A 15,693-nucleotide genomic window follows, 5' to 3' on the forward strand; every position below is an offset into this window, starting at 1 on the left:
TTTTAATTTCCCTTGTGATTTCTTCTTTGGCTCACTGGTGTTTAAGAGTGCATTGTTTAAGGCATTCAGATGGCCAACAGACACATGAAAAGATGCTCAACATCACTCATCATCAGGGAAATGCAAATCAAAACCACAAGGAGATATCACCTCACACCTGTCAGAATGGCTAGAATCAAAAACACAAGAAACAACAGGGGTTGGCAAGGATGTAGAGAAAAAGGAACCCTTATGCTCTGCTGATAGGAATGCAAACTGGTGCAGCCACCGTAGAAAACAGTATGGAGGATCCTCAAAAAATTAAAAATAGAATTACCACTTGATCCAGTAATTCTACGACTGGGTATTTACCCAAAGAATACAAAAACACTAATTTGAAAAGATATATGTACCCCTATGTTTACTGCAGCATTACTTAAAATAGCTAAATCATGGAAAGGGTCCAAGTGTCCATCGATAGATGAATGGATAAAGACAACGTGGTACATATGCAATGGAATATTACTCAGCCATAAAAGAAAATGAAACCTTGCCATTTGCGACAATGTGGATAGAGCTGGAGAATATAATGCTAAGTGAAATAAGTCAGTCAGAGAAAGACAAATACCATATGATTTCACTCATATGTGGCACTTAAGCACCAAAATAAATGAACAAAGGAAAAGAAGAGACAAAGCAAGAAACAGACTGTTAACTAAAGAGAACAAAGAGATGGTTACCAGAGGGGAGAGGGGTAAGGGACGGGTGGAATAGATGAAGGGGACTAAGACCACACTTACAATGAGAACTGAGTAATGTATAGAAGTGTTCAATCACTATAATGCACACCTGAAACCAATAGAACACTGTATGTTAACTGGAATTAAAAAAAAAAAGTGGTGTTTAAATTCCATATACCTGAGAGTTTTCTAGTTTTCCTTCTGTCACTCATTTCTAGCTTCATCCCAGTGTGGTCAGAGAGGTTAGTTTGATAGTTTGTATGATTTCGACCTTTTAAAACACATTGCGACTTGTTTTGTGGCCTGACCACAAAACATACTGGCAGTCTATACTGGCGGATGTATTACTTGGATTTGAGAAGAATGTGTGTTCTGCTGTTGTTTGCTGGAGTATTCCCAATATATCGAGTAGGTCTGGTTACAACTATTGCTGAAAATGGAGTATTGAAGTCACCATCTACTACTGTAAAAGGGTCTATTTCTTCCTTCAATTCCACCAATGTTTGATTCATATTTTCTGGGGCTCTGTAGTTTGGTACATATATGTTTATACTTAAAAAAAAAATTTTAGGGGCACCTGGGTGGCTCAGTCCTTAAGCGTCTGCCTTTGGCTCCGGTCATGATCCCATGGTGCTGGGATTGAGCCCCACATTGGGCTCCCTGCTCAGCGAAGAGCCTGCTTCTCCCTCTCCCTCTGCCTGCAGCTCTGCCTACTTGTGCTCTCACTCTCTGTGTCAAATAAGTAAATAAAATCTTTAAAAAAAATGAACACAACATACCAAAACCTATGAGATGCAGCAAAAACTGCTCAGAGAAGTATATGGCTATAAGTGCCTTCGATCTTGGGATGCCAGGGTGGCTCAGTCAGTTAAGCATCTGCCTTCAGCTCAGGTTATGATCTCAGGGTCCTGGGATTGAGTCCTGAATTGGGCTCCTTGTTCAGCGAGGAGCCTGCTTCTCCTTCTGCCTGCCACTCCCCCTGCTTGTGCTCTCTCTCTCTCTGTCAAATAAATAAATAAAATCTTTAAAAAAAAAAAGGAAGAAAGATCTTAATAACTTCACTTTATATCTTAAGGAACTAGACAAAGAAGAGTAAACTAACCCCAAAGCTAGGAGGAAGAAGGAAATAATAAAGATTATAGTGAAGATAAGTGGAATAGAGAATACCAAAACAACAGAGAAAGTCAACAAAACCAACAGTTGGTTTTATGATAAAATTGACAGACTACCTAGACTAAGGAAAAAAGAGGAAATAATTAAAATCAGAAATGAAAGTGGGGACAAAACTCTGGACCTCACAGAAGTAAAAGTTTGTAAGACAATACTATGAACAATTAAATGTCAACAAATTAGCCTAAGTGCAATGAACAAATTCATAGAAACAAACAAGCTACTAAAACTGACTCAAGAAGAAATAGAAAATGTGATCAGTTCTATGTACTACCCTAAGGACTTGACTTTCCCCTGCTAAGCCAGTGGTTTTTCAAACTCTTTTCAGAGGCCCAAGGGTTCCCACATATCTGGGGTGAATGGGAATGGGCCTCCCCAACCCCTGGTTGAACCACAAAGCTCTATTTATTTTCATCTGTTTTCTCTTGGTGGGTGAGGGGTTCTGCACAGCATTTCTTAGAGTCAGGCCCTGTGGATTTGACCTAGCGAACCTGGTGAAGAAGAAATCTGGCCAGGTGGAGGTGTCAGGACTCAGGAGCCGAGCAAGGCCAGTGCCAGGCTGGGTCTGCTCGGAGGGAGGACGTGCATAGCTGTAGCAGCCAGAGGAAGCTGTGAGTTCTGACAAGTCCTGCCTGGCTGGCCCCGCTCCCATCATGGTGGCCCTTGGTTTCTGTTTGATTGGTTGTTCAGTGTCCCCCTGCAGTTCCATATGAACTTTAGAGTCTGTTCTTCCACTTCTGCAAAAATGGTCATTGGTATTCTGATAGGGATTGCACTGAATCTATAGACTACACTGGGGAGTACTGCCATCTTAACTATGTCTTAGTTAAGGAAGGAGATGTCTTTCCATTTACTTAGGTTTTCTTTAATTTCTTTAAGCATGTTTTGCAATTTTCAGTCATAAGTCTTGTACTTCCTTAGTTAAATTTATTCTTATGTATTTTATTCTTTTTGATGCTATTGTAAACGGAATTGTTTTTTAAATTTAAATTTAAATTGCTATTGTATAGAAATGCAACTGATTTTTTATGTGTCAAGCTTGTATTCTGCAACTCTGCTGGCTTTATTAGCTCTAATTGTGTATGTGTGTGTGTTCTTTAGGGTTTTCTCTCTACATATGATCATGTCATTGGTGAATATAGTTTATTCCTTTCCAGTTTGATTGCCTTTTTTATTTCCTGTTCTTGCCTAATTGTTCCAACTCCAGCATTGAGCACAATGTTGAATGGAAGTGATGAAAGTGGGCATCTTTTTCTTGTTTCTGATCTTAGGGGGACAGCTTTCAGTCTCTCAACCGCTGAGTATAATGTTCACGGCAGGTCTTTCATAAATGCCCTTTATCATTTGAGGTTGAGGAAGTTTCTTTCCATTCCTAGTTTATTGAGTACTTTTATCATGAAAAGGTGTTGGGTTCTTTCAAATGCTTTTCCCTGTATCAGTTGAAATGATTGTGTAGTTTTTCCTTCATTTTATTAATGTGCTATATTAAATTGATTTTCAAATGTTGAACTATCCTTGCATTCCCAAGATAAATCTACTTGCTCATCATTCGTGATCCTTTTATTTTTTTTAATTTTTAAAAAAGATTTTATTTATTTTTTTGACAGAGAGAGATGAAGCGAGGGAAGGAACACAAGCAGGGGGAGTGGGAGAGGGAGAAGCAGGCTTCCCGCAGAGCAGGGAGCCCAGTGTGGGACTCGATCCCAGGACCCTGGGATCATGACCTGAGCTGAAGGCAGACGCTTAATGACTGAGCCACCCAGGCACCCCTCTTGATCCTTTTAATATGCTCCTGGATTTAGTCTGCCACTCTGGTGTTGAGGATTTTCTTTAAAAGATTTTATTTATTTATTTGAGAGAGAGAACAAGAGAGAGCATGAGCATGAGCAGGGGGAGTTGCAGAAGGAGAGGGAGAAGCAGGCTCCCTGCTGAGCAAGGGAGCCCAACACGGGGCTCGGTCCCAGGACCCTGGGATCATGACTTAAGCCGGAGGCCGACACTTAACCGGCTGAGCCACCCAGGTGCCCCTGGTGTTGGGGATTTTTTTAAAAAATTTTATTTAAACTCAATTTAATTAACATATAGTGTATTATTAGTTTCAGGGATATGTGTTGAGGATTTTTGCATCTATATTCATCAGGGACATTGGTCTGTAGTTCTCTTGCAATGTCTTTGCTTGGCTTTGGTATCAGTGTAATGCTGATGTCATAGAATAAAATAAGGTAGGATGTGTTCCTTCCTCTTCTGTTTTTTGAGAAGAGTTTGAGAAGGATTGGTGTTAATTCTTCTTTTGATGTTTGGTAGAATTCAATGAAGCCATCTGGTCCTGGATTTTCTTTTTTGGGTGGTTTTTGATTGCTGATGGAATCTCCCTACCTGTAATAGCCCTTTCCAGATTTTCTGTTTCTTCCCGAGTCAGTTTGGGTAGTTTGTTTCTAGCAATTTGCTAGTTTCACTTAGATTATCTGATTAGTTGGTGTGCAATTGTTCATAATATTCTCTTCTAATCCTTTTTTAAAATTTCTGTAAGGGCAGTAGTTATGTCCTGCATTTTTTAAAAAAATATTTATTTATTTATTTATTTAGTAATCTCTAGTCCAATGTGGGACTTGAACTCATGACGCTGAGATCAAGAGTTGCATGCTCTACCAACTGAGCCAGCGAGGTGCCCCTACCCCATTTTCATTTCTGATTTTAGTAATTTTTTTCTCTTTTCTAGGTCCCTGTTTTATGTGATGTCAGCATTCCTCAGATGTTATTGTAAGCCCATTGTCAGAAAAATAAAACTAAAATATCTTCATGACAGTAGGGACTAAATCTGTCTTGTCACTGTGTTGTAACTACTGAATCCGGCACATAGTAGATCTCGGTAAACATTTCCTGAATTATTTCTTGCTGGTGTAGAGCACAAAAGGGACCAGAAAGGGCCTTCCTCACAGCCCTCATGGGAAGACAAGCTGCTATTCTTGAGTCTTCTCTTGCCTGGGCTGATGTCCCCGCACCGCATCTTCTGCATGACCTTGGCAGAGCTCAGACACAGGGCTGACCACAGCCCTCCCCCGGCTAATCCCTCGGCAGCTCCCCAGTGCCCTTTCAGTGAAGGTCACCCTTCTTGGCTAGGTATATGAGGCCCTGAATAGACTGTCTCCTCCCACCTCATCTTCCGCTACCCACCCCATCTCCCGCCCCAGCCATCCTGTGCTTGGCAGGTCCCTCTGGCGTCCTGCTCTGTCTGACCTCTGACTAACACCTGCTTGCCCTGTAGGTCTCCATTCAGTAGCTGTTCTCTCTGGAGACCTGGTGGGGTGCCCTCTGCATTCCCACAGCCTGCGTGTGGATGTTCATCTAGAGGGTGGACTATGATCTCCCCACCGGCTGTGAGCCTCACGTGGGGAGTGGTACATCTATTATTTGCCCTCTATCTCCAGATCTCTGCATATCACTTGGTACCTGCTTTAAAATGTAGGTTTTATTCTTTTTCAGATATGGTGAGGCCAACAGATCAGGAGATGATGGCCATTAAAAAGATAGATTGCTGGGGCCCCTGGGTGGCTCAGTCATTAAGCGTCTGCCTTCGGCTCAGGTCATGATCCCAGGGTCCTGGGATCGAGTCCCACATCAGGCTCCCTGCTCGGCGGGAAGCCTGCTTCTCGCTCTCCCACTCCCCCTGCTTGTGTTCCCTCTCTCGCTGTCTCTCTCTGTCAAATAAATAAATAAAATCTTTAAAATAAATAAATAAATAAATAAATAAATAAATAAAATAAAATAAAATCTTAAAAAAAGAGAGTTGCTACTCAGAGATCTCAAGAGGCTGGGGCACACCATGCCACAGAGGGCCACATGGGGAATCACCACAGTTGGTCAGGAGGCAGAGGGAGTGAGGGGAAAATGTGGGTAAGAGCCTGTTCTCTGGTTTCCGTGGGAGGGAATTGCTGAGGCAGCGCCTGAGGCTCAGCCCTGGCTGGTTTGCATGATTTCAGCTCTGGGGCACAGGGGCTGTGCCTTTGCTGTCCAGCACCTGGCTCTGGGGTGATCAGGGCAGGGGACGGTGGCCCTGAGAGTGAGACCCAGAAAGGAAGGGGCTCAGGTGTGGGCTCTGGATTGGCTGGTTTGCATATGGAAGGTTCGCTCACGAGGCATTTACCATCTCTAGGAATCTGCTAACCCCGCGACGGGCAGTCCTTCCATGATCAGGGAGGTCCCGGCTATCAGAACATCATCATAAAAGAGACGTGCTTGGAGCATAGAGGATTTTTAGGGCAGTGAAACACCCTGATACCATAAAGATGGATGCGTGTCATTATACATATGTACCAATGCTTAGAACGTACAGCACCGGGAGTGGACCCTGACGTAAACTATGGACTTTGGATGATAGCAATGTGCCGTCCGGGCTCCAGGGCAGGCTGTTGATAATGCAGGAGACTATCCATGTGTAGGGCAAAGGGTATGTGGGAAGTCTCTGTACCTTCCCCGCAGTATCACTGCGAAAATTTAAATTGCTCTTTTAAAAAAAGTCTTAATAAAGAACAAAAATAAAAACGAATCAGTATGAAATTATGAACTGACAATTATCTGTGGCTAGAGTTGCTCTGCCCACTGAGGTAGCCACTAGCCACCACCACATGTGGCTATTTGGCACTTGAAACATGCTGCAGATGTACAATCAAGATTTACTATGCCAAAAAAGGGGGAATGTCTCATTAGTTGTTCTTATTTGATTACATGTAGAAATGATAATATTTTTACAGATAGGGTTAAATAAAATACAGTATTAAAATTTTTTTAAAGACATGCTTTTCTTAAAAAAAAAAAGATTTGGGGTGCCTGGGTGGCTCAGTCATTAAGCGTCTGCCTTCGGCTAGGTCATGATTCCAGGGTCCTGGGATCGAGCCCCACATCAGGCTCCCTGCTCAGCGGGAAGCCTGCTTCTCCCTCTCCCACTCCCCCTGCTTGAGGTTCCCTCCCTCGCTGTGTCTCTCTCTGTCAAATAAATAAATAAAATCTTAAAAAAAAAGATTTTATTTATCAGAGAGCACGAGCAGGGCAGGGTGTGGCAGAGGGAGAGGGAAAAGGGCTCCAAGGTGAGCAGGGATCCCAATTCGGAACTCGATCCCAGGACCCGGGGATCATGACCTGAGCTGAAGGCAGACGCTTAACCAACTGAGCCACCTAGGCGCCCCAAGATATGTTTAATACAGCCCCCAATCAGTACACGTGGAATGAAGGGCTCAGAGCTGAGCTAGGAATCCAGCCCTGCTTACTTGGGCAGACAACTTAACCTCTCCGAGCTTTAGTTGATTGCGTTTTCCCTGTAAAATGGGGATGAATATTAATCCTACAGGGTTGTTATCATCTCGGGCCACTCTCTTTGGAGGAGCCCAGTCCGTCCCCAGTGTCTTCCTGTCACACCAGGATTTATAGCCACGATCCTAATCTCGAAGTATCTTGCTTCATATTTGCTGCTTGTCTTGTCTGCTCTACCCTGGGACCATCTGTCTCCTTCACTGCTCTCCCCTGGCACCCAGCCCAGTGCCTGGCATACAGTAGGCATTTGCTAACTGTTTGCTGAACGAACAAGATAACAAATGGCCCCCAACAGATGTTCAGTGAGGATCGGTGACACCACTGTCATCTTTCATGGCTGGGACACATCTGCTTACTCACTGCCATCACCCCGGGGCCTAGCAAAAAGCTGGTATGGAAGAGGCGCCCAGAAAACCTGTGTGGAAGGGGTGAATGGAGCTCAGCAGCTTCACAGAGGGTCTCGTAGAGGGCCCCATGGCCCCTCTCCTCAGAGCCCACCGCCCTTCCTCCCCATGCCACGCCTGCCTCAGCCCCAGCCTGGCAGGCCCTGCAGAAGGCCCCCTTCCTAGCTGGGGCAGTCCAGCTGGCCTGTCCCGCACACGTCCTGTGAGAGCAGGGGAAGCACCAGGACTGAGGCCAAGGCTGCATACAACCAGGGCCAGTGGCCCAAGTCCCTCTGGGTGGCCTGGCGCCCACCCAGACAATCAGTGCGGCTACCCCATGGAACACAGAGACCACTGGTCAGCCTGGGGAGGGAAGCCCCTCAAAGCCGGCTTTCCAGGAGGCAGCAAGGTCAACCACATCAGGAACACAGTGAAAGGGGTCACACAGGGACAGTCTATAAATTAAGTCCCTGAAAGTCAGGCCAGAGGCTTGCAAGGCATCCTGGAAAAACCCCCTTTCCTCCCTTTCTCCAGTTGCCTGGTAACCACTGTGCATCTGGGCCAGAGCAGGAGGCAGCTAGGCACAACAGGAGTCCAGGCCCAGCAGACGGGTTGGTATGCTCCTCCTGACATGCACAACGAGGCGTGGGGGGAGGGCCCCTAGCTGCTGCTTTCCGAGGCCACCTGAGCAGGGACCCGGAGGCACCAGAGGTTCAGGAGAGCTGTAGGCAGCACAGGGAAGGGGAGATCTAATATGCAGCGGCAACTGCAGGGGGACCCCCTCTTCAGCTGGTGGTGCTTCCCCAGGGCCCCTGTGCCTTTCTGATGACTCTCAGAGCCTCCCTGACCCTCGGTCTCCTCTGTAAAGTGGGCCAACACTGAACACCTGGGACTGTTCTCCAGCAGAGAAATGAGAGTGAGCCCGCCCCCAGAGGAACTCACTCCAAAGGGAGGGTTCCCCATCACAGAGCCCATCCTCCCCCACCCCATTCTGCAGTGGACCATCTGTGTGCACTCACTAGCGGTTCCCTCCAGGAGCTGAGCTGGGCTCATGGAAGGAAGGCTTTTTACCCGCCCTTCCAACCTGCAGGCCCTGGGATGTGGTCAGTCCCTCAGCTTGGCTCAGCTTCAGGCTGGAGACCACCCCCCAACGGCCCCCATCGTCAGGGCTGGTGACCAGAGGCAGGAAAAGGCTTCTGTCCACCCCACCCCCCACCCCCCAGCTGCGCTCATTTCACACATGCAGGAGAAGAGGGTCTCCTACTGCAAGCAGTCCACCCTTACCGCCTCCAGCAGCTGTAGGAACAGAAGAGGTCTCCCCTTTCCCAGCTCAGCCTTGGCCCTGAGCATCTGGCCCTCACACTCAGCAGCTCCGGTCCTCAGAACTCCAGGGTTTTCATTCAGGGTCTGAGCATCCCGTCCGCCTCCCTGACACCTGTGCGGGGCCCAAGGTGACGCAAATCCCTGTCTGCCCTGCGCCCAGGTGCCTCAGACACCCTCCTCCCCCTTAAGGCTGTGGGTGGGACAAACCGTGAGGGGCGGGGAGGGGAGGTGGACTCGCTCGCGGGGGACTTCAGCCAAGTCTGGGTCACGCCTCGTCTTGGCGGCTGCCCGCGGCAGGACAGGCAGGGGCAGGGGACCGGAGCGGAGAGGCTGGCCGGGCCCGCCACGCCGCGTCCCCACGCCCCCAGCCACGCGGAGCCGCGTCCCGCCCCCCTCCCCCGCCCGCAGCAAGCGGTCGAGGAACTGCAGTCGCGCGCGCGGGCCCCGGGGGACGGTCACAGCCACTGCTCGGGGACCGCTAGGCGCGGGGCCCCGGGGCTGCTCAGCCGCCGGAGCGGGGCGGGGCAGGGCTCGTAGGCTCCGCCCCGGCCTAGGCCCCGCCCCGCTCCAAAGCCCCGCCCCCAAAGCCACAAGCTTCCGCCCAGGGGATCGGGGTCCGCCCCAGGGGCTCCTGTTGAGGCGGGGAGATGAGAAAGGGGTACGAGGGTGATTACTACCTGGGGTGATCTATAGCTAAGGATGCGGGCGATAAGAAGTTAAAGTTCAAAGCGATCGGCTGTGAGGTCTCGGCAGAGGCCCCTTCCCGCTACAACCGCCCACGCCCACCGTGGCGCCTTTGACCCGGTGAGCCACGTCGGCCCAGGGAAGGAAAAAAATGCCTTCTGGATGGGTTTTGCTTTTCTTCTTGCCGCCGTGGTACCCCAGGTAATACGGGCATTTCTTCCAAAACTGGAGCATTTCTTTGTTCTGGTGGTTGTTCATAACATTTTCCCCAGCTAATATTTGAGAAAATTCACATACCTTACACTGCACCCACTGGAAGTGTAAGGTTCCAGGGGCGCCTGGCTGGCTCAGTCGGTGGTGCCTGCGTGTGACTCTTGATCTCAGGGCTGCGGATTCAAGCTCCACGCCGGGTGGAGAAATCACTTAAAAACAAAGTCTTTAGGGGCACCTGGCTGGCTCAGTCAGTTAAGTGTCTGACTCTTGATTTCGGCTCAGGTCATGATCTCAGGGTCTTGGAATCAGCCCCACTTGGGGCCCTGGGTTCAGGGGGTCGTTGGCTTGAGGATTCTCTCTTTCCCTCTCCCTCTGCCCCTCTCCCCGCTGTGCGCACAAGCTCTGTCTCTCTCTCTCAAATAAATGTTTAAAAAAAGATAAAATAAAATCTTTTAAAAAAAAAGTGTAAGTTTCATGGGTTTACTATATTCACAGAGTTACGAACCCCCCGTTCTCCCCTCCCAGCCCATGGCAATGACTGATTTTATTTTCTGCTTCTGTGGATTTGCCTGTTCTCAAAACCAGGGCATTTCTGCAGAACTGTAAGGCTCCCCATTGTGGGGAAGGAGAGAAAAGTGGGGTGAAGTCAGGGCCCCACGGGAACAGGTGGCTTCGGGGCAGGGAGCAAGGCAGGGGCTCTAGGCCGCCTGAGGCCCGTCTGCGGGAAGCCGGTGCGCGCCCTAGGGTGCCGCAGGAGAGGGAATGCGGGGAGGAGAGAGGGTCCTTTGGGGGAGAAAGCAGGGGCGCTGACTGAGAGGACTGGATGGGGGAGGCAGTCAAGGGAGGGGTCCCCAGGCAGCCAGCCCTCAGATGGCCTGGGCACGCTGCATCTGTCCATCTGTGTGGTTCGGCCTCCAGTCACCAAGGGAGCCAAACTTTGTCTCACATCCCCGTAGTTGAGAAAGTCGGTGTTTCCTGCCAGCTCTTTGAAGTAGGTCCTCTTGTCCCCGGGTGCCTACCACTAACTCCCTCCAGGTGCACCTTGACATGGGAGAGAGGAGCTAGAAAGAGAAACTGGGAGAAGCCCAAGGCAGAGGGGAAGTGGGGGGGAGGGGGGAGGAGAGCAGGCCGCAGGGTGGGGCTCCATCTATAAAGGCTGTGAGGCTTGCTGGCCTGCCTGGCAGGAGAGCGAGGAGTCACCCCAGCAGGTACCGGCTCCTGGGACCCCGCAGGCGTTGGTGAGTCCTGCCCCTCTCCGCGCTCCCCCCGCCCCGGTCTCCGATCTTGGCAGAGACCAGCCGCAGGCCGCACCAGCACCACCTGTCCCGTGCAGAGGGCCCTGGGTGTCGGACTTGAGATGGGGGTGTTCCCAGTGCCCGCTGCTGTCCATTTTGGGGCCTCATCACCTCCACCTCTCCCATTATTCCTCAAGACACCCGAGGAGGAAGAGCAGCCTGCACTATGAACCCGTGGCTCGTGCTCTGCCTGGTGGCCAGCTTGGTGGGCGCCTGGTCTACTATCCATGCTCAAGGTAATGTCTTGGGCCATACCTCCCCTGCCTCCCGGGAGCCCTCCCCCCCCCCTCCTTCCTGCCCTCCCCCATTCGCCCCTCCCCTCTTCCAGAAGCCTTCCCCATTCCCTCTCCACCACCGAATTCTGACAGACAGCTCCCGCCCCAGGGCTGTAGAAACTCCTGGCATTTGTGCAGCTTCCTGGGGGTGCAGGCCCCCCAGCTCCTCCTTCCAGAGCCCCTGTGGTGCCTCCTCCACGGTCCGAGACCCAAGGCCTCCCTGCCAGGACTCTAGCCAGCCCAGGGACTGTGGGGAGCAAGGGTGGCTCCCAGTGGTGGCAGATCTAGGGACACACTGCAGTGATGTGACCCAACAGGAGTGAGTCGTCCCCCCACCCACAGGCTACCTGTGTGCTGAGAGTTACTACTCAGTCTTCATGAGCCTCAGTTTCCTCATCTGCAAAGTGGGGCTCTGAAATCCCCCTGTGGAGATAGGACATGAGAATCCAATGGGCTGATATTTGCAAAACTCTTGGCCCAGTGCCTGGGCAACAACAGTGATAACCATTACTGTTATTAATGGGGAGTCCCTTCCCACTTCTCCCTCCATTAGGCAGCTGAGGATTTGGTGCATACAGTATCCACCAAGAGCCCGGCCACTATGTCTTGCAACCCCAGGATATAGGACAGGGCTCCAGGGGAGGAGGCTGAGCCCCAGCAGCTGGCTGAGCAGGGTCCCTGGCTTGGTCAAAGCCCCAGAGCCCCCTTCCCCGCCACCTGCCCTACCTGCCCCACCTGCCCGTCACTAGGTCTGAGAGGCCCTAGCTTCCAGCAGACCTTACCTTTGCCCAGGATCGGGCTGGGCTTCATTCCCATTGTCCTACTATCAGAGGCCCATTCCAGGAGCCAGGCCCAGCTTGGGGCCCTTTGATCCTGGGAGCAGAGTGGCCCCCGGCCTGCCTCGTACTGCAACCGAGGGTCCATCCAGCACCCCTGCCCCTTGCCCTCTGGGGCCAAGGTTTGGAGATGCGGGGGAGCACTAAAGTCCTCCCCCATCCTTCCTACTGCACTTGGCCAGAACTCAGGTGTGGTGCCTGGAGGCAGGGGTCAGCTGAGGGATGGATCCCTCAGGGCCTTGAAGGCCTCTCACTGTCTGTCTCATCAATTCCACCTGCTCATGCTCCCAGGCCCTGCCGGCACACCTCTTCTTCCAAGCCCACCCCGCTCCAGGTCCCTGCTCTTCCCCCCTCCCAGCACAGACCGACCCCTGGGTCTCCCCACCAAGCTGAGAGAGCCCCATGTCCAATCCCCCTCTGTGTTTGTCTACACATCTGGCACCTAGTAGGAACTCGAAATGCTTTTTTCAAGCAATCAGTAAATGAACAGAGACCTCCTGGTTTCTGGCCCGCTGACTGAGTGGTCACTCTGCTGGGGACAGAAGGGCAGAGGCCCTTGAGATGGCCCTAGGTGGGGGAGGGCCAGGCTGAGCAGGACTTGGGGCGTCAGGAGCGGCCAGCCAGACCGTTCATTTTAGGAGGGCCTGGGCTGAGCGTGGTGGCCCCCAGCGCCTCCTCGGGGCGCTCCATCTGCGCCCCTTGCCCTCCGCCCCAGAGCAGAAGTGGCTTTGGTCCCTCATTCATTGTGTGGTCCTGGGCCCTTCCCAGCCCGGGACTGTGGACCCCCTCCAACTCCTGCCAGCCGTCCCCATATCAGGAGCCAAAGGGGAGCCGCGTTGGCCTCCTTCTCACCTGGGCTGGGAGGGCTGTGGTCTGTTTTGGGGTGCCTGCGTCTGGGGCAGCCCGTGCAGAGCGCATGTGCACACAGAGACGTGAGCTCCGGCCGTGCTTGCAGGTGTCTCTGAGGACTGCTGCCTGGCCTACCACTCCCGTGTTCGGCCTGGCTTCCTCCGGTACGCCCGGAGTTACCGGCGCCAAGAAGTGAGCGGCAGCTGCAATCTGCCTGCTGTGATGTGAGTGGGACTGTGGGAGGCTGGCGTGGGCAGGGGGAGTCTCCTGCACAGCTTTGCTCCCCGCTCACACCCTAACCTGGGGACCCGCTCCCCCACCCCATCCCCCAGATTCTTCTTCCCGAAAAACAAGACCCTGTGTGCGAACCCACGGGACAGCTGGGTGCCGAAGATGGTAGACTTCCTGGATGCTGGGAACAAGACCCTCTCAAAGCGCCACTGGAGACACTTGCAAGGTGGGTGAGACCCACGCCCAGCCTCCAGGGGGCCTCCGCCTCCCTGCTGTAGGCCCCTGGGCTCCTCAACCCCCAAAGGAGGGGATCGAAGTCCAGCATGCTGACAGCTGCCGCCGCCCCAAAGAGGACCCGCCGATTGCTGGTGAGTGGAAACTGAGTGAATGAACAACTCTTTTAGCCAAGACTTTTTCCACTGTTAGAAATGGCAAACGCAAGCAAATGGGAAACTCGTCGGCTCAAGTAACTAGCCAACGGCTTCAGGCTTGGCTGGATCCAGGTGCTCAGAGAGTATTGGTGGAGTTCTTATCTATTTCTTTCTCTCTTGTACAGTCATCCTCTTTGGAGCTAGGAAGTCGAGCATTGGAATCTCCAAGCTGCCGCTGCCCAAGGTTAGCAGGTTCACCAGAAGCGACAAGGAAAACTACCCTCCTGACAAAAGCTAATCCAGGTAAGGACTCTGATCATGTGACCATCCCCCACCCATCACCACTGCTGAGGGATGAAGGCTCATGATCAGCACAGACTGGGTGAGGGGACTCCCTTCCAGGACCAAGGAGGCTGGTTCTGTGGTCAGCCCTGTAGGCTGACACTCGGGGCTGTTTACTGCCCTAACCCAGCCTAGGGGGCTTCAGCAAGTGCTGCAATGAAATGTCAGGTGTGCGGACCAACAGCTGCAGGGCCCCCAGCTCCACTCCAGTCCCCATCACCTGCCGGCCTCTCCAATCCCCCCTGCAGGACCGTGAGCCAACACATCTCCAGGATTAGCCCAGTGCAAGATGGGCTGGACCTTCCTCCACTGCAACAGTCCCCTGCGGCTCCGGGTGCCCCAGCCTCCCTGTCATTCGGGCCAAATTCAGTCCTGTGCCTGAGCCTGCGGTTGGCTCCCTCCCATCACCCCTGCCCCATCCCGCTCCTCAGGCAGCTGGAAGGAGAGAGCTGACCTTACTTCAAGCCCTCTTGCCTGCTCCAGGAGCCAGAGTCTGCGCTAAGCTATGGGTCTTGTAGAGGATCACCGGAATACATTGCCCGCCTGCAGCCTCTTGCCACCCACCCTGGGCCACTCCTGCCGGGTCCCTCTGGGTCCTTGCAAAGCACCAGTCCATCCCAGGACACTTCTCCCAGGCTGCTTTTCTATAGTTTTTTAAATAAACCTTTGATGAGATGCCATGCCTGTCGCGTTTCAGTTTGGGGTGTGAGTTGCTGCCCCTGCCTGTGTTGAATCCCACGTGACCATCCCATCCCCAGATCTGTGCTGGCAATCCTCACAGCTGATGGCTCCCAGGGGACATGCTGGCTGCAGGCCCGGGTTCGAGTCCAGTTGGTGACCTTGAGCAAACCCCTTGCTCTCTTGGCGCCTCTTTCCTTGCCTCTAAAACGGGGCTCACTGTGCTTGTTCTGCTCAGCTCCCTGGGCTGTAGTGAGGCTGGCTAATGCGGAGGAGCCCTCTGCAAGCTCTGACAGGGGTCCAGAGAAGCTCCGGTTGGGTCAGGGGGACCAGAACTAGGCCAGGAACAGAGCCCTGGGACCAGGCACCAGTGACCATCCTGCAGGGAGAGGCAGGGCCACATTCAGGTCACTCAGCCAGACTCAAGTCATCCAACTGTCCTCTCCCCGGGCGGTCTGTTTCCACCACGAGAGAGAACATTCCAGATGAAAACCAAATGCTCCCTCTCTAGAGGACAAGAGGCGGTTTGGGAGCTGATGGGTCACACCCAGGCCCCGCTAGGCTGTGGAGGCGATTCGGGCAGATTCTACAAACTCTCTAAGCCTTGGTTCCGCCCCCTGTAAAATGGGTGATATCGCCGATTTTCTCAGACAGGTCAGCGGGGACCAAATGCTCTACTGTCTGGGGTGCCTGGCTGGCTCAGTCAGGAGCGCGTGTGACTCTGGACCTCGGGGTCGTGAGCTCCAGCCCCACACTGGGTGTAGCGATTACTAAAAAAATAAGTAAGCAAACTTAAAAAAAATAAACGTGCCGTCTGACAGGCACAGCGTCCGCACACGCTGACTGCACAGCCACGCTCTCCCGGGACGGACGCGGGCTCTGCTGCCTGCCGCCGGGGGTCACCTTCACCTCCGTAAGCCTGCTTTCCAATCGGTGAAATGGGGATGAGCACAACAGCCTCTATTCCAGGGGGTTGCAAGGACTAGTAAATGGGTTGACAATGGGAAAATACTTGGA

General features: G+C 52.2%; 1 protein-coding gene across 1 annotated transcript in view; it reads left to right on the forward strand.

Moving 5' to 3' along the window:
- The window catches only part of CCL25 (C-C motif chemokine ligand 25), a 36,237-nt gene extending 21,605 nt beyond the window's left edge, over positions 1 to 14,632 (forward strand). The window contains exons 3-7 of the mRNA XM_034996628.1: positions 11,232 to 11,330; positions 13,161 to 13,278; positions 13,387 to 13,511; positions 13,842 to 13,959; positions 14,247 to 14,632. Of these exons, the coding sequence (XP_034852519.1) occupies positions 11,232 to 11,330; positions 13,161 to 13,278; positions 13,387 to 13,511; positions 13,842 to 13,954 (455 nt within the window). The 3' untranslated portion in view covers positions 13,955 to 13,959; positions 14,247 to 14,632. The remainder of the gene's footprint in view (positions 1 to 11,231; positions 11,331 to 13,160; positions 13,279 to 13,386; positions 13,512 to 13,841; positions 13,960 to 14,246) is intronic.
- The last annotated feature ends 1,061 nt before the right edge of the window (positions 14,633 to 15,693 follow it).

Source organism: Mirounga leonina, unplaced genomic scaffold, assembly GCF_011800145.1.
Source record: "Mirounga leonina isolate KUSES-001 unplaced genomic scaffold, KU_Mleo_1.0 Mir_94, whole genome shotgun sequence".
In the NCBI taxonomy this organism is placed as follows: Eukaryota; Metazoa; Chordata; class Mammalia; order Carnivora; family Phocidae; genus Mirounga; species Mirounga leonina.